The sequence below is a fragment of the Heliangelus exortis genome, chromosome 3 (genome assembly GCF_036169615.1).
Source record: "Heliangelus exortis chromosome 3, bHelExo1.hap1, whole genome shotgun sequence".
Taxonomy (NCBI): domain Eukaryota; kingdom Metazoa; phylum Chordata; class Aves; order Apodiformes; family Trochilidae; genus Heliangelus; species Heliangelus exortis.
Window position 1 is genome coordinate 6110652 of NC_092424.1, and position 26935 is coordinate 6137586.

General features: G+C 43.2%; 1 protein-coding gene and 1 long non-coding RNA gene across 2 annotated transcripts; one reads left to right on the forward strand and one right to left on the reverse strand.

Moving 5' to 3' along the window:
- Positions 1-1199: 1199 nt before the first annotated feature.
- GPR137B (G protein-coupled receptor 137B) lies at positions 1200-25869 on the forward strand. Its single transcript, XM_071739040.1, has 7 exons — positions 1200-1711; positions 10623-10672; positions 15503-15725; positions 19874-20023; positions 21519-21647; positions 24545-24669; positions 25257-25869. Exons 1-7 carry the CDS (start codon positions 1343-1345, stop codon positions 25366-25368), a joined length of 1158 nt encoding a protein of 385 aa, XP_071595141.1. The 5' UTR covers positions 1200-1342; the 3' UTR covers positions 25369-25869.
- LOC139794014 (uncharacterized) lies at positions 24192-26935 on the reverse strand. The gene is made up of 3 exons (XR_011724911.1): positions 26834-26935; positions 25980-26061; positions 24192-24314 (listed from the first exon to the last, which is right to left on the reverse strand). It is a non-coding gene; the product is annotated as an uncharacterized lncRNA (long non-coding RNA).

Genomic DNA, 26935 nt, shown 5'->3' on the forward strand with positions numbered 1-26935 from the left:
CTGTCCAAACTTATATATGCTGTATTTATATTAATAAGTAGAATTACAATAATTGTCTTTTTTAACAAACTAGTAGTTCTGAACTCCTCTTGGGGTGAGATATTAATAATTAAAATAATTATTTTAGTTAGCACTCAGTGTCAGCATCTGCATACCCTGAACACTGTGTTGGTTCAGTATGTGAATTCTTTCACTAAAGGAATCACCAGGCATCTGGGGTCCTCTCTGGAGATTATTCCAGGTAAAAAATCACTTCTCTTAATTAGTTTACCAGAAATGATAGAAGCATGGCAGTGCTCCAGCCATAACCAAGGGATCTTTTTAAAACCTTGTCATTTGATGGCATATGACACTGTACATGACCTAGAGACAGATGAAGCATTTCCACCATGCACAAGTGTCTAAACCACTCACTTTCAGTTCTCATTTCTCACCCTCATGAGTCAAACCCAGCAGTCTGCCATAGCACCTATTAATTTATACATTTAATCCCAAGGGCACATCTGCACACTTGCAAGAAGTTGTGGCTGGTCAGCTGTTGCCACAGTGATGGCACAAACAGACAACAACCAGGAAGAAAAGAACCTGTAGGTGCATGTATGCTTTGGTGAATTTGGGTATTTAGGGGGGCTCATGTGTTCCTGTAGACACCATTTTTGAAAGCCTTGATGTGTCTTTTCTCCCCTTCTAATTAAATGTCTTGTGTTAGAAGAAAAAGAAGATACTGAGTGTGTTAGATATGCTGTGCAAATTGTCTGTCTCCTTATAAACACAAAGGTTTCTGCAATGCGGAGCTGAACTATTACAGCTTATTACAGTGGTTTGAATTTCATGAGTGCTTTAAGGTGCTTAAAATTATTGCTAATGAAAGGCAGCTAAATAAATGCTTGCTAAATGGGAACAAGACAAAAAAATCCCACAAAGAGATGATGTGGCTGTCACTGCAAAAATGTTAGCTACCTGTTTCTTGTAGAAAATAGAACGTTACTTAACTAATTTAAAATCCAGACAGTTTTCCTAGGGAAAAAATATCATCAGTAAACCGTTCAGGAGCTGGTGGATTTCTTTGTTTCTTAAGAATGGTAAAGATTCGTGCACAAACATCAGCAAAAGGCAGCTTTCTGTGCTGTTCCCTGCCAATTGCTGACAAAAGCAGTCCTAATGAATCATTCTGAATTGTGATCATGTGCTACCAGCCCACAGTGAGCTGCCAAAGAGGAAGTGCAGCTTGTTTTCTTTCATTTTCTTGATTCCTATGCTGTAGGAAGATGAAAGGAGAAGGAGGAGGAGGCAACAGCAGCAGCCAAACTTAATAAATAATTCTGACGATTCCTGATATCAAATGGAGGTCCCTCAGTGGGACCCACTGAAAAATGACACCCTTCCACCGACCCTGACGCCAGCTGTCCCTCCGTATGTGAAGTTGGGCCTGACCATTGTATATACTGTTTTTTATTCACTGCTTTTTGTGTTCATCTACGTCCAGCTCTGGCTGGTCCTTCACTACCGGCACAAGAGGTTCAGTTACCAAACAGTGTTTCTGTTTCTGTGCTTGTTTTGGGCCTCTCTTAGGACTGTGCTCTTTTCGTTTTACTTCAAAGACTTTGTCACAGCAAATTCTTTCAGCCCCTTCATCTTCTGGCTTCTCTATTGCTTCCCAGTCTGCCTCCAGTTTTTCACCTTGACCCTGATGAATCTTTACTTCACACAGGTAAGCAAAAAATATTTGGTTGATTACATCTGACAGAATGGTAAAGGAGTACTTTGTAATTTTCTAATGTAGCTTGGCAAAGCAGAAAGGCAAATTTCAGTTATTTTGTTGGAAACCTTAACTTTTGATCTATATGCAAGTTATCAGTGTTACAATGAAACTGAAGCCTGATGTGATCATTGCAAATAATATGTCTACTGTCTATTAAATGACTGTCATTTAGTTTACAGGTTGGGGGGAAAAGGTATAGGAGAACTGGAAAGCTGGATATCCAAAATGCTGTTCTATTGTTATTATTATTAATTGTTGTTGGTTTTGTTGTTGTTACTAGACTTCATAAACCTCTGATCTCTGTGTACAGTCAGAACTGTAATTTCTAATTTTGCTGGCAACCCTCCCCCTCCTCAGCTTTTCATAAGGTGGCTAAATATATTTCTGAGTGCTATCCTTGTTCTGTATATCACAATCAAAATTGTTGATCAAGTCCTGCTGCAGACTCTGATTTCTTTAATGAGAAGTATTACAAATAGCAGCAACTCTAGACCTCACTAAGTGCTAAGCACTGCGCAGAGACACAACCTCTATTTCAAGGGCACTGTGATATAAAGGTAAATTAACTGTGTAGTGGGGTAAAGGAAATATCGGGAATATTTCAGAAAGAGGTTCTGAGAGTTTATCTGTGCTACAGACAGCTGAGTTAGGCTGCACTGTGCTCTAGGTTGCTGCAGCTAGACTTGCTTGAAAGTGTTCATGGTGAGCTTGGGTGTCTTGGCACTGGGTACAGGCTGGGATCCTGGCATGCTGAGGCAAGGAAAGGCTGCTGGGCTTGCCTAAGATCTCACAGGAAGCTTGCAGGAGGGCAGGGTCTGGATTCTCTATCTCCTCAGTCCCACTAGGGTGCCTGGAGCAGGAAGCCAAGCCTGCACTCAGATGACCCCTGTGAAAGGCTCCTTTCCCAGGGCAGGGGTAGTTGGTAGGGGAGCAGCAGACAGCCCTGGAGCATCCCCCAGCAGTGCTCAGGGTGCTTTTGGTGTTGCTGTGTGCCCTGCTAGGAACCAGGTTGGTGCCTGGGTCAGAGTGCTTCTGTAGTGCCTCCAGTGTTGACAGTGCTCTGTGGAGATGACAGGCTTGGCAATTCTGAACAGCCTGGATGGAGAGATCAGGCTGCTTGTGACAGCTGCCATCCCAGAGCTGCTGCAACCAGCAATGGCAACCACAACAGCTGTAAGAGGATCATAGATAGAATCATAGGAAGTTGGGGTTGGAAGAGACCTCAAAAGATCACTGAGTCCAACCCCCCCTGCCAGAGCAGGGTCACCTACAGCAGGTCACATAGAAATGTGTCCAGGTGGGCTTTGAATGTCTCCAGGGAAGGAGACTCCACAACCTCCCTGAGCAGCCTGTTCCAGTGATCAGTTGAGTTGTAGAGGTTATTAAATACTTAGAACCATATATACTGGTTTGTGCTTAGGTTTGTTTTTCTGGATTCAGTGTCTGAAACACCTGCTAGCTCACCCTACTCTACTCCCTGGGGCTTGAGATATATTAAGGGATTACAGGAACCTTTCATCAACATGCTGCTCAAATCTGAACCTATGCTTTATCTCAGTTTTTGTGAGAGTGATCTGATAATGGTCCAGTTCCCCGGAGGCAAGTGTCCATCATCACACAGTCCATCCTCATCACAGCAGCTGGGACTAAGTCATAGCCCTAGGTTCTTCCCCCAGACACACATGGAGGGCTGCTGTGGAACTCTGGAGACAGAACACAGCATCCTTGCTCTTCAGTGGAAGAAACCAAGACTGGCATGAGCACTGAGGGGCACAGCAGTCTGCACTCTGTGCATTGCAGTGCCAGCACTCAGGGGCTTAAGCCTTGCAGGTTACTGATTCCTTTCATCTAAGGAAGATCTAAAAAGGGAGCATAGAGAAAGCACACATATGTCCTTTTGAGTTATTTTTAGCATTGCTGTCTGATATCATTCAGGAAGTACAAGTCAGTGGCTGGAAACAGAAAAAAAAATGCTAAGGCTATCAGGTCTGCCTTTGAGACAATTTCTGCTTTGTCACCATGAGTCCTCACAGTCTTCCTCTGAGCCCCTCTCTAAAACAGGGTAATAGTTACCTGTTCTGAAGAGCTGTTGTGAGGCTTTTGAAAGAGTGCTTGCAAGGGACTTTCAGAGTCTGTGATGTGCATCATAATTTTCAGAGATGGTGAGCCACTGCAGACAGGGATATCATTAGTGGTGGTGTTTGCTTTAGAGCTGCTTGCTCCCAGAGAAATCTCATCTCTGATATCTCCCCAGCCATAACAAAGCCTTAAGAAGTACAAGTGCAACAACTGTAGGAATAGAATGTAAGACACAGAGTAAGTGCACATATTTTTAATTCACTGTTATTAATACTTCTAACCATTAAAAGGTGGTTTGGCTTGAAATTCAGCATCTTCTTAAGACTGTATATTTAATGTGCATCTAGCTTTTCACAGCAGACAAGCAAGAACTAGTGTGAAAGGGGTGGGGAGAGGGAATTTTGTTTTCAGTAATGCACTTATAACTTCACAGACCTGTTCAGAAACAACTTTTATCCTTTTTTTCTCTAGAAGGGAGGCAAGAAGGGTCCGCAGCTGTGTCTCATTGCATGAAAACCATGCTATTAAACTGTTGTTTGGCTAGAGGGAAAGGTTTGATCTATGGGTAGTAAAGGGACAGAAGACTGGAAGACACCTCCTGGTCTTTGGAATTTGCAGGTGTTTATTTCCTGCTATGTGGCACCCCAACATGTGGCACTGCTAGGAAAACTTTTAGGCATAGATGTGAAGAGAAAATGTTATTCCAAAAATATTGCAAATCCTCCTGGCCAAACGAAAAAAAAACCTCATTTGGCAAGTGCCTGAGGGCATTTTTTAGAATAACAAGCACCTTTGAACTTGACAGAAAGTCAGCCACAACTATTTTCTTTTTAATAGGTATCCCAAAGCAATGGAGTTGCAAATTTAGGCTGTATTTTATGAGCAGCAAGACAGGTAAGCCCTGATGGCATTGGCACAGCAGAGGTTGTTCCCAGACTTGAGCATCCCCATCAGCAGATACAGCAGAAAGAGCTGAAATGCATTGGGGCAGGTTGTTAAAGTGATGGACCAGTGGATGAAAGAGAAGCTACAACTGAAATAGATTTGACCCAGAAAAACTCCTGAGTAATCTTTGGATGAAGAGCCAAATTCAGGACCCTTTGTTATGGTCTTGATGCCCTGCTTATGGCAGAATAGAAGATAAGGCTGCTGCAGATAAGGCTTATATAATATTAGCTCCCCTCAGAAATCACGTACAGCAAAAATTACCTATGATTTCCAACGAGAGCCCTAGATTATTCATTATTGTCTAAATAAAATAAATAACATTACCTACAACCTCAGAATAATCCTCTATCTACTTAAAAATTATTAAATAAATCTCAAGTGAAGATGAGGTCCAGTAGCACTTTCATAAAAGAGTAGAATCGTAGAATTTTCAGGGTTGGAAGGGACTTTTAAGATCATTTAGTTCCAACCCCCCTGGCATGGGCAGGGACACCTGCAACTAGACCAGATTGCTCCAAGCCCCATCCAGCCTGGCCTCGAACACTTCCAGGAATGGGGCTTCCACCACCTCTCTGGGCAATCAGTGTCTCACCAGCAAATAACTTCATCATACCAAGGCAGAGCAGCTCTCTGATCCTGACCCATCAGAGGGGGACCAGAACCAGTGTTCCCAGCTACAGAGACTGAAAAGCTTATATGTGTCTTTGCCTCACACCTGCAGCTCCTGATGTCTGATAAAACTAAGCCTGTAAATTGTCAAGTAACGTTTTCCCCACTTTTAAGTGACTCCAGACAGTGAGGATCTGAGGACTCAGGCTCTCTTTTATTTATGTCTTGCCTGGCCAAATCTTCCCTGCCCATGACCAGGGGAGGCTGAGGTGAGATTTCACACTTTGCAGTCAGTGCTGTGGTTAAAAGTGTGAAGAGGCTCTGGGAAATAAAAGAAGAAGTTGCCTTTCTTGGTGGGGGGAGTGGCAGTGGGCAGAGAAGGGCTTGCTTCACTTTGTCTTGTTTGCCTCAGACTTGACATTTCCCTGGGGAACAGGATACAACTGAAGCAGGAGGAAGGCTGGGATGGAGGGTTACAGACTTGAAAAACAAGGTTGGGGTCAAAGACCGTGAGCTGGGAGGGATGCTGGAAATCCCAGGGCTGCCCTGCAGCCAGGCACAGCAAACCAACTGGTGGGTTGTAGGTTTAATCATCGGGTTGAGAACTTCTCCAGGACCTAGGGAATGTGGTCCTGAGCTAAAGGACTGGGAGGCTGTATGGGTGGAGAAGGGCTGGTAGGCAGATTTACCTCCCTGTTCTCCTCCCTAACCATATTCCCTGTTGTCTGGCATCCAGACTGAGAAGCTTACCCTGCCTCCCAGGCAGGGCTGATAAAATCAGGGACTTTCAAATGAAGAGAAATAGTGCAGAGTAAGACATTTTAGATGGGAGCTGGCCATGCTGGAAGTGCCTGGGAGGGTGGGGTAAAACCAGCACCAGGTTTTTCAGAGATGTTATTTGTATCCCAGTGGAACGTGGGTACAGGTTAGTTAGGAAAGAAAATTAAGAGAACTTCTCATCCTTTAATTACTGGGGATAACATTTCAAAAATAACACCACCAGTGAGAGAACAGAGAGGGGGGTTATTTAGGAGACTTTTTTTTTTTTTTTTTTTTTGTAGAAATGAACACATCATATTTTATAAAGCTTGTCATGAACTTAAAGCATGCTTTAGATATACATAGAACAACACAGGAGCCTAACTACAGCTAGTAAAGCATCAGTAAATATGTTTGGCATCAAACATTGCCTTTAGTATTGGGTACCTAGGAGGCAAATTGCAACTGCAGACTGACTGACTGTCAGCATCTAACATGAAGAATGAGGTGATCTGACTTAGAAAATTACTTGATAGGAAAGCTACCCATGGAAGTTCATTGTTGTTGCAAGTCCCACAATGGTCCCTGTCCTTCAAGGACTATTTTTGCCAGTGTACACAAGGCTGTGTGGCAGTCAGTCATGTTGCCCATGACTGTAGGTCTGTAAGCCCTACAAAGGGTGTAGAGAGCAGAGAGAAAACTTGCATGTTTGGGGGAATTTCATGCAAATTAAAGAATGAACATGAGAGAAAGGGAGATAGGGGAAGTTGAGCCTGGGATTGGAAGATACACAGCAGAGGAAAGGTGTGTGTAAGGTGTGTGTCCTCATGGTGAGGAGCTCTGGCACTGCATGAAGTTGTGGCATATTTTCAGGGAAGTTTGCATGAAGTGTGAGAGAGGAAGAGGGGAGCTGTCGTGGAAGGAACTGGGAAGGAAAAGTACACGCTCTGCTCCTTGTAAGTTTTTCAAGTGAGAACTGGTAAATAAAGCTGAACTTCATTCCTCTGCAGAAGGCCAGCTTGAGAAACATTCCAGCACTTAATGCATACCTGAGGTTTTTGGTAAGCAAGCTGGGCTGTGGTTCCTGTGAATGTGAATTATCAGCTAGCACTGGGGGTATGCTGGAGGTTTGTGCTGCCATCACTTCTTGTTCAGCTTAATCAGAGCATGGACTGAAAATTGCTTCAGTGATATTTGCTTTAGCTCTGGGAATATGTGACTTGGCTTTGACACCTGTTCCAGTGATAGCAACAGGGCCAGAGTGGCTTCTGATTTAACTTTCTTAACCAGAGCTGGAACTCCTTAAAGCTATGGCAACCTGGTCCTGTCTGCCCCTCTGCTGCCCATCTGAGCTTCTGATGGACTCCATGCCATCCTCACTGCTCCTCTGTTGGGACCTGGTAAAATGTATTTAAGGTCAGCTGTTGACATCAGTTCTTGCAACAGAAATTTTCCTTGGCTGCATGAAGGGCTTTTTGGAGTCTTTTTGTACTGCTGTAATTTTATATGCCAGACATACACCTCAGGGGAGTGGAGGAGGGAGTGTGAGAATCTCATTTGAGGTTTCCAGTCCTTCAGCAAAACACAGAGTCAGAACAGGATATTTCTCTTTTAAGCAACAAACAGAAGAGGAAATACTTTTAACAAGAGAAAGTAAACCTTTGGACATCAGAAAATCAGCCAGGGATTTCACTGAGATTTCTGTGTTACTGTTTGTCTTGGGGGTCTCTTGAAGTTCTTCTTTAAGCCTTTTGCTTGCTGTTTAATCTATTCTTAGGAATAGCCTGGTTTCCTCTGGTTTGCTGGAAGACTTGCTCAGATGACTCAGATATTGACTGGAAGCTTTCTCAACCCTGTTGTGGGGAGGGGCCATTGAGCAACCAGTTTCTTGGGCTAAATGACACTTAAAGCAAAAAGCTGCACCCACACACGTAAGGTACATAGAGCTCAGCTTCTGACGTCCTGACTCCCACTGAGTAGCCCTTTATTCTCTGACAACCACAGAGCTTCCAGCAAGGATACTCATGAACTAAGGCTGCATCAGTGTTGAAGCAAAAGTGGCAGAACGTGGCCACCTCTATTTCTGTCTAGCAGTGAATTTCTCAGGGTGTCCATACCCCATGATGGAGATTTCATTCTCTGTAGCATCCATTTTTTTATGCAGTGTTCATTTTCTTTCTTACAATCATTTTGCTTTGATAAAAAAATCTGAAGCATTTGTTGGCTGGGAGAGACCCAGCAAATGTGGAATCACAGGATGCAGCAGAACATCATGTTTGGTTTTAGCTGTTTTCCATGGAGCTTTTGCTAGGTAGGAGAGCCTGGGACTGGTTAATGTGACAGGAGTGCTCTGTGTCAAGATAGGGGTGAGTGGGTCTTTTTGGGGGAGCCACAGGAGATGGTATTCTGGAACTTGTAAATTTTCTAGGATTTTGTGGACAGAGCATGACTCATTGGCCACTGCAAATTGCTTGTTTTCTGTAGCTGTTTGCACAGGCTCTTGCACACTCATGTTCAGTGCTTCTCCTGAGAGCTGTAGGAAGAATTAACGGTACAGTAAGTGTGAGTAAGTGCTGCTCAGAACAGGTGAGGACTGTGGAATGGCCCCAGAGACAAGTTTTACTTGTTTAGTTTCACTGAGGTCAGGAATCTGTTGCTTGCCACTTGCCCACAGTGCCTTCCAGAACAAGCAGAGTAGGCAACAAGTCTCCAACACAAAGCATACAAGAAGAAATTTTAATCCCATCTCTTCTCTCAGAACTGAGAGCCCCTCCTTGTGTACCACAGAAACACAAAACTTTCACAAGCCTCTCCTACCTCTCTCTCCTTTCAGTAGCAGGTATGTAGAACAACATAAAACTGTTTTCTGCTGCTGTGAGAACTCCTGACTCAGGAATTTAGAGAATGACTCTCAAAAATCTTTTGCAAGGGATACTGCCAGAGATGTCAATTATTTGAAAAGAGTATCAGAATATTTTTACAATTTTTTTCCCCAACTTTTCACTTTCATTCTTGGCTATTATTTTTCTAGGGCCTGCTGAAAAGCTCAGTGTTCTCTCCTGGTTCTGCTACTGCTAAGCAGGCTGATGCATCACAAAAATAATTTCCATGTCAAGGCAGCTGTTTATCTTGAATAGAAGTTAAATGACAAGTTGTTCCAGGAGTGCTGGAACAAGAGAAGCCTGATTTTCTCCAGATCTATGTCTCATGCTTGACTTTGAACTGTTTTCATAACTGAGGCATTTCTTAGGTCACTTTGCTATGCACAGTCTCTCACAGTGGATGATGCGTAGGATCATTATGCAGGGTTCTCCTCATAGAGGTCATATGGCAGATGCTTTTGTAGGGTTCCTATAATTTCAGGAGGGTGATAAAGGATCATGTCTTTCATGCTTGAAGTATGAAAGTTCATCAGTTTTTCCATCAGTTCTTTGACTGGAGTATTTTAGGATTAGTTGGGGGAGAGATGGACAGGTTGACAGGCAAACACATGCCTACAGATACATAGTGATCATGTAAGTCCTGTTTCCTTGGGAAAGCAGGATAATCATAGCAAATATTATGCAAGCTCTACTAAAGGGCATGCAAAACCAAGTTAAATGGCTAAGGCAGAATAACTTGAGGACAAAGCAATTAGGAAACAACCCAGAATGTTATTTTGTAATACTAACAATCAGTGCTTCAGTGTTGGTTTAAATGAGCATTTGTAAACTGAGTGTGTTTGGAAACCATGTTAGCTTATGAAAAAGCAGTGAGGCTTCTCTGTATTTTTTTTTTTTCGTCAGTAAGATGTTAAAATATGCTAAAATATTTTTTGTGTAACTTCTGTGATTGATTCCATAGCTACATTGCAAAAAACATGTCAGTATTGTGTCTTTTACAGCAAGGTAACTACCGGGTGTGAGCTGTTTCTCTGTAAAAATACACATTGTTGTCTAGTGAACAGGCAGTCAGCAGAAGCCAAATATATCTCAGAGTGAAACAATGAGTCTCCATGGCATCCCTTTAGCAATCTAACAAGGATACAAACATATATATCCAATTTTAGGATAGGCTCTTCATTTGAATAGAGCATCTGACCCAATATGCTGGTATGAGCTGGCTGATATCAGAGACATGCACTGTTAGGTCATGTAAGAGCCTAATAATTACTTGCCTTTATGATTATACTGGCATTGGTCCTGTTGTGAATAGTGGAATAATGAACCTTATTCACAAGCCAGAGTAAGTGAAAATAAGGGTGCAGGCAAGTTATATACAAGTACATTGTGATCTCTCCCACTGAGTAGTTTTAATACTTTGCTTAGAGCCTGCCTGCCATGGATAAGCAGTAAATGCAAATCTCTTGTGTAATGAAACCTATCATTACATATCTTGTGACCTGTGGGACAGGATTCCTGTGGATCTCAGCATCTTTCTTTATGTACATGTATTCTGTTTGATGGAATATTTTTCTGTTTTACAGGTGATTTTCAAAGCAAAGTCAAAATATTCCCCCGAGTTACTGAAATACAGGTAAGAGCTCTGCAAATATTCCATGTGGTAAAGAGGAGCAGCCATGCTCTTTGGGAAACACTGTCTTTGATAATGTGGCACTCATGCCTTAGCTGTTCATAGTCATGTTTTATGATGACATTTAGAAGTTTGTCTCATTTCCCAACACATGCACCATTTTTAGACATTCATCTATTTCAAAAGCAAATATTTTAAGTGCAAGAAGAAAACAGTCCACCTGGTGATTTGTTTACAGGTTTTTAACAGCATTATTTCTAGGTAAATTCAGATCCAGTGCTTTGGTAAAGGTACCTGAGGGGTGTATTTATTGAGACAGGATAGAGTGAGAATGGGTATCTCTTAATCCGTGAGGTCAGTGGTTATAAAAGGCTCAAAAGGTTTGGGAAGATAAGGGAAGACTTGTGAAGGGAAAGAGAGAATGGATTCAACTTTGGGAGCTCACAGATAACCTGTCCCAACACCACAGAGGTGAGGTTATGGTCACTTTGCATTTAGGTGGAGAGATTTGTTTGGGATCTTGTGGAGCATGGGGAATGCAGGAATTACTTGAGAGCTCCCCAAGGAGCAGTAATATCCAGAAAGCTGAGGAAGAGCTCCATAAATTAATGTTTATTGTGGCAATGTCTAAAAGCCTCAGTCAGGAGCAATGTTGTTTAGACAAGGGAAGAGAGAGAGGTTCTATCCATTGTAAAGAAAGAACTTTACAAACTGAAATCAGGATAGGAAAGCAGAGTGATCTGAAACTGAAATCTTTTATTTGCTGACTGTTCAGTAGAACACAGTACTCTATCAACTGGTCAAATATTAATATCTTTCTTGTTCTGGAAAACTTTTTATCCAGTTAGGTTTTGATATGGCTGCAGAGGTGATCATCTGGAGCAAGACCTTCAGAAACCAGAAATGTCAGTACAGTGACAGCAGCCTTGAGGTGGGCTTTTTTGGGCTGGTGAGGTATGGGACACCCAGGGTGTGATGACTGACTGAGGGATGTGAACTCCAGAGCAGAAATTGTCAGGATGGGAACAGAGAGGCTGCATCTGTTTTGACTGCCTCAGGAATGCTCTCAAGTTGGTGGGTCTGTGGGCACACCTTGGCCATATCTCAAACCTCAAGGGGCAAGAGTTGGTTGCTCCTGGTAAACGCCATGGCACACAAATAAATTCACCCCACTTTGCACTCTGGTTTCTGTGGGAAGGAAATCCAGGAGTATGGGCTGGCAGACAAGCAGAGCACACACCAGCCAGATCCCCAGCCAGGCCCCAGTGTAAGAGAAGCAAAGAGGACAACTTTGCCCAAAGCACGGGCTGTAGGTCAGGAATAGAGCACATCTGTGAACATGTTCCTGGCTGGCTTTAGAGGTGAGAGATAGAAGCTTTGAGCCTCATCTCTCACTGATGTTTGTGGCAAGGCTTTATTCCTGAAAGCTGCTTGAAAATGTCTGTCTTCAAGCAAAGGAAGCTTGTGATATTTAGTCAGTGCCCATGAAGTTCCAATGCTCTTGGAACATTTCCATTCCTTCAGTACTGTGACTGGAATTACTCATGCACACACTGCTCCTCCCCACAACAGCTCCATATCCACCCTGACTCTTGCATTTCTAAGGCTGATCACTATTGGACTTTGTCTACCCTTTTCTTTCTTACTTAGCTCTGTTGGTAAAGAACTTGAGTAATATTTTATTTCAGTATCTAGAGCCCTTAGCCTGAATGTGGTTATCCTCAGTAAAAGAGCCCTATAAATAAAGCTGACCTTGTCTCCTTTCTTATACAGATAATTTGCACACCCACAGCTGAGGTCCTGAATCTTTATTGTATCAGGCTAATGAAAGATCAATCAGGCTACTGAAAGATCACCTAATCACTGTGTGGTTTGGGTTGAAAAGGTCCTTTAAAGATTATCTAGTCCAAGCCCTGTCCCATGGGCAGGGACATCTTTCATAAACTCAGGTTGCCCAAATCCTGATAAAAGATGGATGAGAGACAGATGGATGCCCTACAGATAGGGACTGGAGTTTTCACTTACTGAATTTGATTTTTTTTCTTTGCTGAATGTTCACTTTTTTATTCCCCCCCCCCATTTGCTGTAATAAGTTTCAGACCTTATTGCCTGGTATTGGCATTTCAGCAGTAGATCCTGGTCACATAAACAGGGCAATAGTGAGGTTGGACTGTGACCTGTGTGTTGGCACAGGTCTCAGAAATCAGAATCATTTCGCATACAGAAAAAAGTGATAAAATCCTCTGAGAGATCCCAAACCCTAAGCAAACTTTGCTTAACATTGTCTTCATGATGTCAGTCTGTGGCAAAGGAGCCCACAGAAAACATCATGCCAGCCCAACATCATATTTAAACAGTTCTTCTGTATGTCTCCCTGGGGATTTCTTTCAGTGACTGGGTTTGGATGAGGCTTGCAGGGCTGTGTGTGCATTGTTACACACAAGCCTCAGACGTGGTATGGTTTCTGAGGAAACTGCATACCAAATGCAGTCGTTTCAGGCAGACTTTCCTGTGGAACAAGGCAGAGCTCACTGCATTCATCTGGAGTTTGATTTTCAGCTCAAAATAAAACTCGGGGGGTGCATCCAGCCTGACACAGAATGAACAGAACACCCTGGCACATGCCCTCCCCAGGCAAGCCAGGTTACCACAGCTCCTTTAAAGGGAGGGGCCCCAAAATGGGGATCTGGCACAGGAGGCTTCTGAACATTCACTGGTGCAATCTGGAAGCCTTTCCATTTTCTAAAAAAAAAGCCCATACTCTTATTCATTCCTTGTAGGTGCCCTTGTAGTTGAGCTTTAAGGATGCATTCTACCTCTAAGGGAGTTAGGAATGCTTTCTGCAGCTGCAGGAACCCTAAAGCTGCCCTGAGAGCCAGCAGCCTGCATCTCCATCAGTGCTTATTCAGAAGCTGAGCAACAATGCCTCTATTGTCAGCACAGGCAGCCACTTCCCCAGCCACATCATGTTCATAAGGGGGATGGAAGATCATTATGTGAAGAGCTGCACAACTGACTGGCCATGACAGCTCATCCTGGCACCTAGGGGAGTGTGTGGACATCAGAGCCTGGCTGGGTCTTGGTTTTGGGTTTTTTTTTTTTTTGCTAAACTCTGTCAAAGAGCTGCCTGACTTGGAAGCCTCTAAGCCTTGCTGGTTGCAAGCTGGCATGAAGGGCATGCAGGCTGCACTGAGCCAGAAGGTCCCTTTGGCTAAGCTGAGAAAAAAGAGAGCATGTACATCCTGTCCCACAAGCAGGCAGTAAGAGCACACCTTTCCTTATGAGCTTGAACCCCAGAGGAATATTTTACCTGGGCTACAATGGAAGAACAGAGATGAGATTACTAAATAGGCTTTGAGAGGGGAAGAAAAGGAAGACACATGAACATTATTTAAATACTTTTAAGATATTAATAAAAGCTGTAAATGTACCATCACTATGACTCCAGAGAAAGCTCTATGAGAGGGGAGTTTAGGACTGTAGTGCTTCCACCATTAGACTGTGAGGTTTAAAGGAGCTACCTCTAGCTGTTCATCTTAAAAACAGAGCCCTACCCTGGAAGGTTAAGAATGAGCACAATATTCCCCTTGAGATGAAATTTCCATGACTGGTAGGAAAAGAAGCATCCTTGCTTACTGCCAGATATAGCTGTGAAGAAGGCACTGATTCACAAGCAGGGAATTTTAGGCTTTTCATTCTTCCTGTTCACATTTTAAAAGTCTCAAAGGTATGACCCTTCCTTTCTTGCTCTCTGAAAAGATGCCAGCTATGCTTCAGTTTTGTAGGTGTCTTGATGTTCTCCCAAAAGGATATGGATGTGTGAAAAAACCAAAAAGATCACCACTGGGTAAAGTATTTCAGGGTTGAAAATCTGTGGCAAAACCTTTTGTTCAGTGCCTCTAAATTATGAACTCTTTTCCGTGATTGCCTTGGTCAGCAATGATAATGAAATAAGCAAACACCAGAAATGGAAACATGCTTTTTTTTTTTTTTTTTTTTTTTTTTAAGTGAAAAGCTCCACAGCTGTTTGTGGGAGTAAAGAGGAATTAGCAGCAGCTTTCCTTGAGTATGTGGGTTACTTATATTGCAGATACCAGTGCTGAGAAGGAGGGAAAAAAAAACCAGAATCCATCTCTTGGGCTTCTGTCTGTCCCATTTCTGTTCCAGCTCTGCTCCTGTGGAACCAAACATATGCAAACAAACCTTTTGCCTGGCACAGATGGCAAAATGCCAACCCAGAATCACTATGCTTATTTAAATTTCTTAATATTTCTTTCAAGAAGTTGCCCATAACCACATTTTTAAGAAAAAGAGACAGAGAAGGATGTTGGGCAACGAGTAAAGCAGAATTATTTTTTTTCCTACTGTTAGACACTTCCCTAATTTAACACAAAATCCAGCAGCAAACAACAGGAGACAGTGATCCTTCTCGTGGTAGTGGTGGTGTAGCAAAACCAGGATCCAAACCAGTCCATTCCAGGCAACTCAACCTTCTGCAAGGTTCCTCCTGCCTGTGAGGGTTTGTGCTGCACATGAAGTGCACACTCCAAGAAAGAACACCTGTATTTTAAGTGGGTTTTAAGAACTGTGCTGTTGTATTTCTGCTCCAAACACCCGCGTTTTGTTGCCTTAATTTTTTTTACTTCCAGTTTATTGTGTAACTGTAAGAAGAGGTTTGAGATAAGCTGAGTTAATCTCTCCATCACTTTGGTGTGGGCTCGGGTGGGTTGGTCACTGTCAGCTGTGGCAGCTTCCAGTGCTCAGAGTGCAACTTCCATCTCCTGACTGACGCTGAACGATGTCGCTAAAACTGTTTTCTCCTCACTCTCCCAGGTTGCCCCTCTACCTGGCTTCTCTTTTCATAAGTCTCCTCTTCCTCTTGGTGAATTTAACATGTGCAGTATTGGTGAGGACACAGAATTCAGAGAGAAAAGTCATTGTCTCTGTCCGGGTGGCAATTAATGACACGTTGTTTGTGCTGTGCGCTGTTTCCCTCTCCATCTGCCTGTATAAGATTTCCAAGATGTCTTTAGCCAACATTTACTTGGAGTCAAAGGTAAGGTACATTTTCAGTTCTTTTCAAGCACTTTCTCAGAGATGAAGGCAGTGTGAAACAAAGCCACACTGTTCTTTAGATGCCCCAGGAGCTGGAGGCCTTAAACTTTTAAACACTTGGCAACTGGCTGGGCATCCTGCTCATGCTATGAATTAAATACTAAGTGCTAGTTAGGGTGCTTCTTGGCTAACAACAGTGACTCCAAAATATGTATTTTTGAGGCAGAATGTACAGAACTTATTGGCTGGAGTTTCTCACACCTGTTTTTTAATTGGATACTGCTTTCACCAGACCCCCTTCTGAAGACAGCTTCATTTCAGTGCTGCTACACAGAAGTGGTCTGTAATTTGGGATCCCTCAGCTTGTCAAATTATTGACTGATTAAATTAAATGTTAAGGTAACAGCATGCTGAAGATAATATGAATATGAATATGAATTCATTGATATGAATATGAATCTCCCTTTAGACACACTCTCCTATAGATGTGTTTTGAAAGACTTATTGCTTTATAAATTCAGCTAAGTGGGAAGAAGGGGGGGAAAAGTCTCTCATGTTACTCTAAAAAAGATGCTTTAAAGAAATATTGCTAGATTTACAGCTTTGCACACATTCAGCAGTCTGATATAATAAGCCTGCAGTGCTTATTATAAAATTAGTGAAGGATTTTGTATTTATAAATAACAAAGCAGGTCTTTCAATAGTCCTTGGATTTGCAGGAGATAGTACAATCTTTAAAGAAATTATTAGCTCAGCCAATAGCACATCACCTTTACCACAGCAAACTTTCCCAAAATCTGTTTCAGCTACTATTTAGAAAAATCTTGTAATAAAATTCCTCTGTCTATTTACTTAATCAGATGAAAGGAATCCCTTTCCTGTTTAATCAAATCTGGCCGTGCTGCACAACAACTGAAAGTTCATGGCTGAATAGAAGATTTAAAAACACAGCTTAGTTTGTTTTGTTTCTCTCGAGCCTGTTACTTGCTGACCAAAGGGCATGGGCAATGGATTATTTTTACTAGTAAGAAAAAAACTTTCTACTGCTGCAAATCACAGAGTTGCAAATCTCAGTAACAAAGCAGTGTTAATCTAAGGGAGGCTTTGGTAGATTACTTTGTTCCGTTTCCTCCTCCTGCAGGAAACTTGATCTTCTTTACTTCAAGCAATTTCACAAAAAACAAACAAGCTCTAATGTTATAGCAGACAGGAAGGGACAGAACACACAACTGATGAAAGTTTGAATGTGGAAATGAGAATTAAAGAGAGCTTTGCTCCTTTCTGCTGACCTGGAATGGGAGTTCCTCTGGGGATTTCCAGCAGGATTTGACTGCTTGTTCTTAGGGATACAGGTGGTTGGAGCTGGCAGGGAAAACAACATCCTGGTTTAATCTGCCACTTTTGTGCTGAAAAAGCCATCAAAAGAAGAAAAAAATCCATTCTCTGCAGTGAGACAATAAAAGCAGTTTTGGAGCTAATGCTTGCATGCTTTGCTGTGCATGTAGGTAGGCACCATTACAGCCTTTCATTTCCATCTCCCACCTGCTGCCACTTATCTTCTCTCACCCCATGTGAAAACAAATTCACATCCATGGCACTGGGGACTGACCTGGTTCTCTCCACCAAGGCTATAGCAGCACCAACCAAGTGTATTCAGCCCTTGGGGGCTGATTTGGGCCAGTTCTGTGCTGGTCAGAAGCACCATGGAGTAGGATATGCTACAAAACCAGGGCTCCCCCTCTTTAGGGGACTGAAAAAGGATTCCTCTGGTTTTATTTCTAATATTGCACTCAACCTTCCCCAAGGCACTGAGTATATTTGACTGGCAGCAAAACCAGGACACTTTCCACCCCCTTTCTGGTGTTTGATAGGACTGAAGTTTGTTATGCCTCTAACATTTTTAACTATTAACTATTAAAGAATGACAACTATGTAGGGAAAGCCACATAGGGAAATAACTGACCCCATTCTGCTCTTTGCTTCTGCTCTCCCCTGTCTGTAAAGGCCACTGACCTGGGACAGGGCATGTGCCAGTCAGCAGCTTCTCCAGGCTCTCTCCCCCTCAGTTTCCATGACAGCATCACTGACTTGTTAATACCCAGGGAGGACAGAGAAGTGCCTACCAAACATTTCCTCTTTGTGCATTCCCTTCGTGATCTCACCACAGCTTCCACCACTGCATCTCTGCCTTTTGGCTCCCTCCTGATGTGGCTGCAGATCATGGTCTGGTGGGCAGTGACAGTCTCAGGATGTTTTAAGCAGGAGGGCAGTCAGAGAGCTTGACTGCACTGAGGATTTTGTAACACTCCCGAGCCTGATTGCTCCCTAAATCAAGAATGTTTTGCTGGGAAAACAGGTGAGCTGGTTTTCTGCAAGCTTTGCTGGCTGCTCCCTGAGCTCCTCTGCACTGACACCCATTAGGGAACACCCAGCCCTGGTAGAGACACAGGGACAATACATGGCCACCAGCATGGGTGGCCCTGAAGGCCAGGGGTTCCAGACATGGTGACTTGGCTACTTTCCCTGATACTTCAGTAGCCATTCTGTCTGTGCTCTACCTGCCACATGGCTTTGGACCTCTGCTCCTTGCCTGCAGACCTGAGAAGGAAATGTGTGAGTGCCAGGAGCAGGGTGCAGACCTCACTGTCTCTGCACTGGTATAAAACGTGCAGGAGGGAGGAGCAGCTTCCCTCTTGGCCTCTCTGTCTCACACAGAGGAGAGGAGGCTGTGGGTCTCTGCCAGGAGAGGGAGAGGACAGGGCTGCTGAAGCAAATGATTGCAAGTTGTTTTGGTCCCCTAAAAGCACACAGAGCTTTAACCCATCTTCCTTCCTGTGCCTGTGCTAAGCACCATTCCAGAGCCAATGGCACAGAATATTTTTCTCTCCAGGGCTAAAGAAGCTTTTTCATTTCACTCTTGGCAGTCTCGTAGAATCATGGAATAATTTGGGTTGGAAGGGACCTCTAAGATTCATCCAGTCTGACCCCCTGCAGTCAGCAGGAACACCCTCAGCCAGATCAGGTTGCTCAGAGCCTCCTCAAGCCTCACCTTGAACATCTCCAGGGATGAGGCCTCAACCACCTCCCTGGGCAACTTCTTCCATTTTTCCACTGCCCTCATGATAAAGAACTTTCTCCTAACATCCAATCTACTACTCTCTAATTTAAAACCATTGTCCCTCATCCCATCACTCCAGCCCCTTGCACACAGTCCCTCTCCAGCCTTCCTGTAGCCCCTTCAGGTACTGGAAGGTCACTCTTAGGTCTCCCTGGAGCCTTCTCTTCTCCAGGCTGAACAACCCCTCAGCCTCAGCCCCCTCAGCTTGTCTTTGTAGGAGAGGTGTTCCAGCTCCGTGACCATTTTCATGGCCTCCTCTGGACCTGTTCCATCAGCTCCATGTCCTTCCTGTACTGAGAGCTCCAGAGATGGATGCAGTACCCCAGGTGAGGCCTCACCAGAGCAAAGTGGCAGAATCCCCTCTCTCAATCTGCTGGCCACATTTCTTTGGATGCAGCCCAGGATGCCACTGGCCTTTTGGGCTGCCAGCACACACTGTTGCCTCATGTCCAGCTTTCCCCTTGTGCTGAAGCTCCCCCTTACAGACTGCCCCACCATGACCACACAGCCTCTGGGCCTTTGCTTCCACTCTGTCCCTCCTGTGCTGCCATGAGGTGAGGCAGGAGGCTCTGGTCTTCTCTGGGCTGTGTTTAACTGCTGGGATCTGCTCTGTGCTTAGGCAATCAGTGCACAGCAAGCAGTGGTAAAAAGAGGCAAAGCTGCATCAGGCCAGGATCTGGTACAGGATGCTCTACAGCTCATGCACAGCTGAAGGCTGAATTTTCTTCCTCCATCTGCTACCACAGGTAGTTCTTGTTTTCATTGCTGGGAAACCAGGGCTTGTACAGCACGTTGTAGGAATCAGTCTCACCCTATCTTGTTAAGGGCTGGAATTGCTACCATTGCCTGGAAACCACTGCACTGATAAAATACAGGAATGTACATTGCCTAGGATAGACTGCTCAAAGAAGGAAAGAGAAAAAGTCAGTCGTGTTATGCAGAGTAGCATGAGAACCCTCAATGTCCATGCAAAGCAATGTTCTTATCAACTGCCCTTGTGAATAAATAACCTGTGTTTAAATCTCTTCCAGGGCTCATCTGTCTGTCAGGTGACAAGTATAGGAGTGACTGTTATACTACTTTATACCTCAAGAGCCTGTTACAACTTGTTCATCTTATCATTTTCCCAAACCAAGAAAGTCAACTCTTTTGATTATGATTGGTACAACGTATCAGATCAGGTAAGTATGAAAATATTTGCTAATGAGAAAAACTCATCTGTATGTGATGGCTGCTTTCCTAAATGCTGGGACAAGAGGGAATGAATATATTAAAATCCCCCCCCCCCTTTTTTTTTTCAATTCAATGAACTGATATTGTTTTGCTTCAGGAATACAAATTTCTAGTAATTTCAGCATAAGGAGGAAAAAGAAAATCCAGTGCTACAAGAAAGAAGAGAGCAGACCAAACTCAGTGTTCCCAGCCATGCAAGGGCCTTATACTGCCAGGGTGGCCAAGCAGCCCTGGAGCCATTAACCTTTTTAACCACCTACTGTTGAGCAGCAGATAAAACTGTAAATAAGAAGGAGGTAAACAGGAAGGTAGGATTGCCCAGAGGACCTCATCAAGAGTTCCTTGAGTATTGTCTGTCCAGGGACTACCAATCAACTCTGCAGAGGAGTACAGTGAGGGGGTGCCACTCCCTGCAACTAGAAGGGTTTATAGTCAGTAGATTGGGACTAATTTCCTGAGCTGAACAATTTCCCTCCTGTTTTTGGGGCCTGGAGTGTTGCTGCTGCCACCCCCTCCCAGGGGGCACCTCTTGTGCTGAGTCCCAGAGTCTGGAGTGACAGGGGCTGGAATTTTATGGCCAGAATATCTGGTCCCATCATCCCCCATGGAGGCAGAGGTTGTTCAGAGCGTGCTCCATGGAATGATTGAAGCCTTAAGTCACTACTACTGATTTTGAATATCCAGTCTCACCTGGGACATTAGGCTTGCCTGGATTTTAAGGTAAATTATTTGAGCCCAGAACTAAGGAGGATGAACTCAAACTGGTACAAGAATCAAGAGTAAATTTTAAAAGTACAGCCCAATGTTTTTACTGTGGTATTGCCTCAGGTCACCTGTCAGAAACATTATCCTTTTCTCTTCTGTAAAAACACATGAAAGGGTGGGATTTGCTGTGACTGTGGTGAACAGTGGAGGGGAAATCTAAGGAGAAGTTCAAAGCTAATGCTAGAGAACAGCCTGGCTATTCAAGTTAACAATGTGCACCAATTTGAATTGGATCCAAGCCTTAAGTTTTAAAAGCCAGATTGCCAGAAATGCCCTTGAAGACCTGAACATTGATTGTTCCTTCACACATTATTTCCAGCTGGAAAAGGACTGGAAATATAGTTTCTCATTACCTCGATTTGATCACTTGATCAAAGTGTTGCTTACCAGGCTCTTAGGCTGGGAAGTCCCCTGCATTAAACTTTGATTTTGCTGAAGGAGAGATAGGAGAAGGAAGGAAAAAGAAAAGGGAAGTCGTGTACCCAACAAGTTAGAACATTGAATTATTTTTTTTTTAAGTATGCCTTTAAGCATTAGCCAGGCCAGTCTGGCTTTACTGGATGGAAATTCTGTTGTCAAGCATTTCAGCCACTTAAATATAGGTCTTTGTAAGAGGACATGTTGCCTCTTGCACCATTTCTAGTTTTTAACACTTTTTTCTGTTTGACTTTTCAACAGGCAGATCTGAAATGTCAGCTGGGAGATGCAGGTTACATCGTGTTTGGTGTCATCCTTTTCATCTGGGAGCTCCTGCCTACTTCCTTGGTTGTTTATTTCTTCCGTGTCCGAAACCCTACAAAAGATCTTGTAAGTGGAATTTGCTGCTGGATTTCTTAATGCAATGTCCAGGCAGGCCTGGAGGGAGCAGCTTCTGAGGGAGGTTTTCTCCTTTACATTTTTCAGTGTGTTCTTGGCAGAATAGAAACACTGCAAATTTCCTGCTTTATACTTTATACATCAAAGAAACTCAGCATCAAATTACCCAGAAGGAAGACAAGGTGTTTCTCAGGCATTTTACCCTAAAAATCAGGAATCTTCTTAAATTCAGGGACATCTTCCCTTTGGTTTAATACCAGAATCAGTGGAAAAGGATCCAAACTCAGGATCTTTCATCACACAGTAGTGAAAATGGTTTTGTACAAAGTGTTCAACAGCATCTCTTCAATAACATTAAATTCCTTCAGCCCTATACCCATGTTTCTATGTGGAAGACAAGCAAGCAAAAGGGTCAGCAAGTGCTATTTCAGCAGAGCAAAGATTAAGGTGGAAGGTGTAACATTAATTCCCTGTATTATCCTTAATATCTAGGTAGTTAATTGACAGACAAACATTTTTGGTAGCTGTAGGCAACATCTCCAGGTTAGCATAGGATTTGCTGGTTGTCTGGCACACAGGGAGTATCAGTCCTGCACTGGGGCTATGAGGTAATGTTTCTGCAGGCCAAACCAAAGCTAATGATCCCCAAGAAGAATGTGAATGGTAAATGCACAAGTGAGAGAAGTAATTAATAGAAAAATGTTTTAATGAAGGGTTTATCCTCACATGCAGATTTTGGAGACCATGATAAAGTCAGGCAGAGCAAAGAAGTAAAAAATCCCTACCTGTACAAAGCCCTTCTTACTGGTCACCTATTATATCTGACATCATACTAAGAAATGCCACAGGCCCCAGCATCCATCACAAAAATAATAATAATAATTAAAAAAACCCCAACTCAGCCCTACTCCTGCTTAGGAGTCAGGCAGGACAACTGCAAAGAAAATAAATGTTTTAAAGTGCAGTCCAGTGGTCCTGCTCATCTAAAAAGTGACCAGAGAGAGATCTCATTTAATTTTAAGTGAATTTAGTAAGGCTAGACCTAGTGGTCAGGTTTGGATAGTGTGGGAGAGTCACAGCAGAATGAAAATAAGGGATCTGCTCTAATCTCTTCGTTCAAAGAGCTGTCCACAAAAAGACCTGGAATCCTACTCAGACAAGAGCTCAAATGGACTCAAACAGGCAGCATTCTCTCACAAGTCAGAGAGTACTGCAGTAACACAGACAACTTTATATTTTTTTTGCATTGTGATCTGCAGAAGGCCTCAAATCTCCAGCTTCCTTAACATCCATTTCATAAGAGCCCATCATTGATCCCACTTCTGCCATGGGCACCTTTTTTTGGATAGACATGAACTGTCATAGTAGATAGGTCATATATGGATTATTGCAACACAAGACAGAAACTTATGCTGAACAATACCACAATAAGAGGAAAACTTGGAACGGCAATGTTAGAAAGAAATAAAAAATGAGGAGGTTGTAGCAAGGCAAAACTTAACTGCATTGCATATGAGCCACAAGAGGGCGACCAAGGGCCACAGGAGTTGAACGTGTTCAGGAGGCTGTGACAGCAGCTTAGCATCAATGATCAATGATCAAAAAAACGTGGCCAGAAAGCCTAGGGCTAGAATTAAAGCAAGCCCTTAGTTTTAAAAAATTAAAAAAAAAAAAATAAAATAAAAAAAAATCTTTATCAGCAACTATGATTTAGTAAAAATACAAGTTTTTCCTTTAATTTTAATAAGAAACTATCCCAAAAAAATAGTTGTTCTCCAGTTTTACGTTTCATTCAGGACTTCAGAAACAAAAAGAGTTTGAGTGGAGGCAGCCTGTGTTCAGCACCCTGCAGATCTCAAGCTCCAATCCACAGATGGTTAAAGCCTGGAACGAGCTGTCTGCCTTCCCTGCTGGTGACACAGGGTAACTGCAGTGTGCCAGCCTCTGCCTTGCCTTGCCATGCCTCCAGTCAGGAAAATGGTGGGAATGGGGAGAAAACAGAGATGGACCTATTTTAGTTCATCTTTGTCAGAGTTATTTAACATTTAAAAAATAAGGGAAATTGCTCTCCTGCTTAAGGCCAAGGAGAAGATGTCATCCTGGCTTATTTACAGGTGTAGGGAACCTTGTCCCCTGGAGATGGAAGCAGTGGATCAGTGGGAGAGGCTCAGCTGGGTCCCCCTCTGCACTGCTTCCAGAATCAAACTGACCTTTCAAATCTCTGTTTTCTGTTTTGACTCTCAGGGCAGTAAAAGCAAAAAATGCTTTGTAAATTAAGGAGTTGCATGTATGCTCCTTTCCCTGTTCTGGCCAAGGACTTTTCCTTGGGGTTTGGCCCTCATAGCATTGTAGGATAGATACTGAAATTGCTCAGAAAGGTCCTAAGGGACTTTCCAGCTGTGGTTTCATACAAGCAGGGTGCCAAGGTTGAGCATGATCAGTTTCTGAGGCAAGGGAGGTAACACAGCAGGAGAGAGGGCTACAAACATAGGAGGTAAACCCAAATATCTTCATGTGTTTCATATCCTTCAGCTCCTCAGCTCTTTCCCTGCTGCTGACTTCAAGTCAGATGGCTAAAAGCAAAAACCTGCCCAGGATGGACAGTTCTGCAGGCAGGTTGAGCACATGGGGGGGGATGGTTTCAGAAATGGGTTGTACCTGTTCTGTAGAAAAAAAGGAAAAGCCATTATGATCAGCAGGGTATATGTGCTGGTGGGTGGAGAAAAACACAGTGCAAAAAGAACTCTATTGTCTCCAGCAAATGTAAAATTGCCTGTTTAATTTTTTAGAAGACAAGAGGTAATTCTGTAGCGACTTCTTTTAGAAGCTGGGCACCGAGCAGTTTGTCTATTTGTTGCAAGTACTGACTGAGGTTTCCCTTCCCTCAGGCCAATGCAGGAATGGTCCCAAGCCATGGCTTCAGCCCCAGGTCTTATTTCTTTGACAACCCTCGCAGATACGACAGTGATGATGACCTAGCCTGGAATATTGCACCTCAGGGGGCACAGGGCAGGTGAGATACAAGAAGGAACCACTTGCTGCCTGCAGCAGAAATTGAAGGAGAACGAATTCTCCCACACTGCAGAAGACTCCTGTGAATTGCCCAGCTCCACTTGTTGCATTTGCTCCAGGGGGGTGAGGGGAAGCAAAGGGGGAAACTGAAGTGGCAAAGTGACACCACAGGGCTGTAGTGATCCAAGAGCCCCACAGAGTCTGGGAGGTCATGAGAATGAACAGGGTTACATCATTGAGAATTATTAAATCAGAAGCAATTTGCTTGGAAAAGACCTTTAAGATCATCAAGTGCAACTGTTAGCCTAGCACTGCCAAGTCCCCACCAACCAAACCATGCCCCTAAAATAATTCAGAATCTAAGAGCAAACTGGTCTTTGAAAAACTCAGGCCAGCTCTTTGGGCTGCCTGTTTCACCCTCCATTCCTTCCCAGAGTGGCCTAAGAAATGCTCCTGGTTGGAGTTCTATTTCATCTTGGCAATTCAGCTGGAGAAATACATCTACCTGATTCCATTTTCTGTACATTCACTAATGGGCAGCTGCAGAACCAGACTGCCAGGCACTAATTTTTCTGTTTTCTCTTCAAGTTTCTCTCCAGACTACTACGACTGGGGCCACCAGAACAACAGCTTCATGGCTTACATAGGATCCCTCCAGCAAGACCCAGCACTGGACACAGACAGGCCCAGCCCAATATAACCACAATCATCCACAGCATTCCAGGACATTCCAATATTAAAATGTTCTGAAAAACCAAGCTTAGCAATTTTTCTTCACCTTTTGGGTTTTAGAAGCATTCCTCTGCACAGATAAATGAAGAACTTTGCCACAAGCTTTTTGTAGTTCAAGGAGAAGTATAAGCTAATCACTTAAACTTTGAAGACTGTTCTAATTAATACCTTCTTCAGAGCCACGGTATTTTTGGCTCTGAATAGAGTTGTTAGAGGGTATAATTTAATCATTTTATGCTCATTTTAAAAGAGCAAATTTCATGAAGTCAAATGGCATAATTATTTTCTAAGTATTTTTATTTTTACACTGTGTATTAGGTTATAAATACATAATTATGATGAATATACTGTATACACATGAATGGGTTGTTCAAATGCATGACAGTAGTGATTCTTACATGCACATAAAAGCCTGTAAGGGAAAAATATCAACCCAATTAAATACTGTCTTTTCAAGTTATTGCTACAATTTACTTTGGATCATCACTTGACAAGGCAGCTGGGGGCCAAATGTCATCCATCCTCCAGCTGTGATCTCAAAACACACTGAATTCTTCTAAGAAGGGGAGGAAATTGTACCTTCTCAGCAGCTTTAGGGACAGTCTCAGGCAGTAGAGATGGGCATCTGCTCTGGCAGGAGCATTCTGAGCTGCAAAACAGGCTGAAAATTTGGAAGTTTGAAACATGGAAGTTACGTGATCTCTGTCAATTGTTCTGGCTGTACTTTGGAGAAGAGGAAGCCAAATGCCTCGCCAGGGAGATGGATACATGTAACAGGATTTATTTACTTAATAAAAACCTAGGACAAGAACAAGAGCCAGGAAAACAAAGCAGGAAAAGCTCAAGTGGACCTGGAGGATAAATTCAGCATAACCAGCAGGTCAGCAAAGGTGTGCTTCAGCCTTGTATGCTTAGGGAAGAAAATTGGTGGGGTTTGGTGGACATGGGGGATAAATACCATTATAATATGTGATATTTACACAAAATAAGCCTAAAAATAATGAATAATAATTTAGGGTGGGCAAAACCCCTAAATCTACATCAGATCTTTTTATTGTGCCCAATCCTGACTGGTATGCTCTGCTGTGAAAAACTCTGCACACCCAGCATCTATTTTTCCTTCCCCATGTGGAACCAATACTGTAATTTGACCCACAATTCTCTAGGAGAAAACCATGATTTCTTACAGTAATTTTTGCTTTATAGAAATAGCTCATTCTGAGATGTACTACAGCATCCCCAGATGCTGGGCAGGCTTAACATTATAGTCATGTTCAATAAGTAGAGAATTCCCATACACACCCCACAGGGGATATGGAGGGGGGAAAAAAAGGGATGGGGAGCAGCTGATCTGATCAGGTCTGCCTGGAAGTCACAACCATGGCAAACCTTCCACAGGGTCTTACTTACAAAAATCAAAGCTGAAATCTCACCTCTGGCAGAAGCACCCTGCCAACTCTTTGCCCTCCAGAACTTGCTTTGGTTTCTTCACTTCTTCCTGAATGTTGATTGAAGAAATCAAGCCTAATTAAACT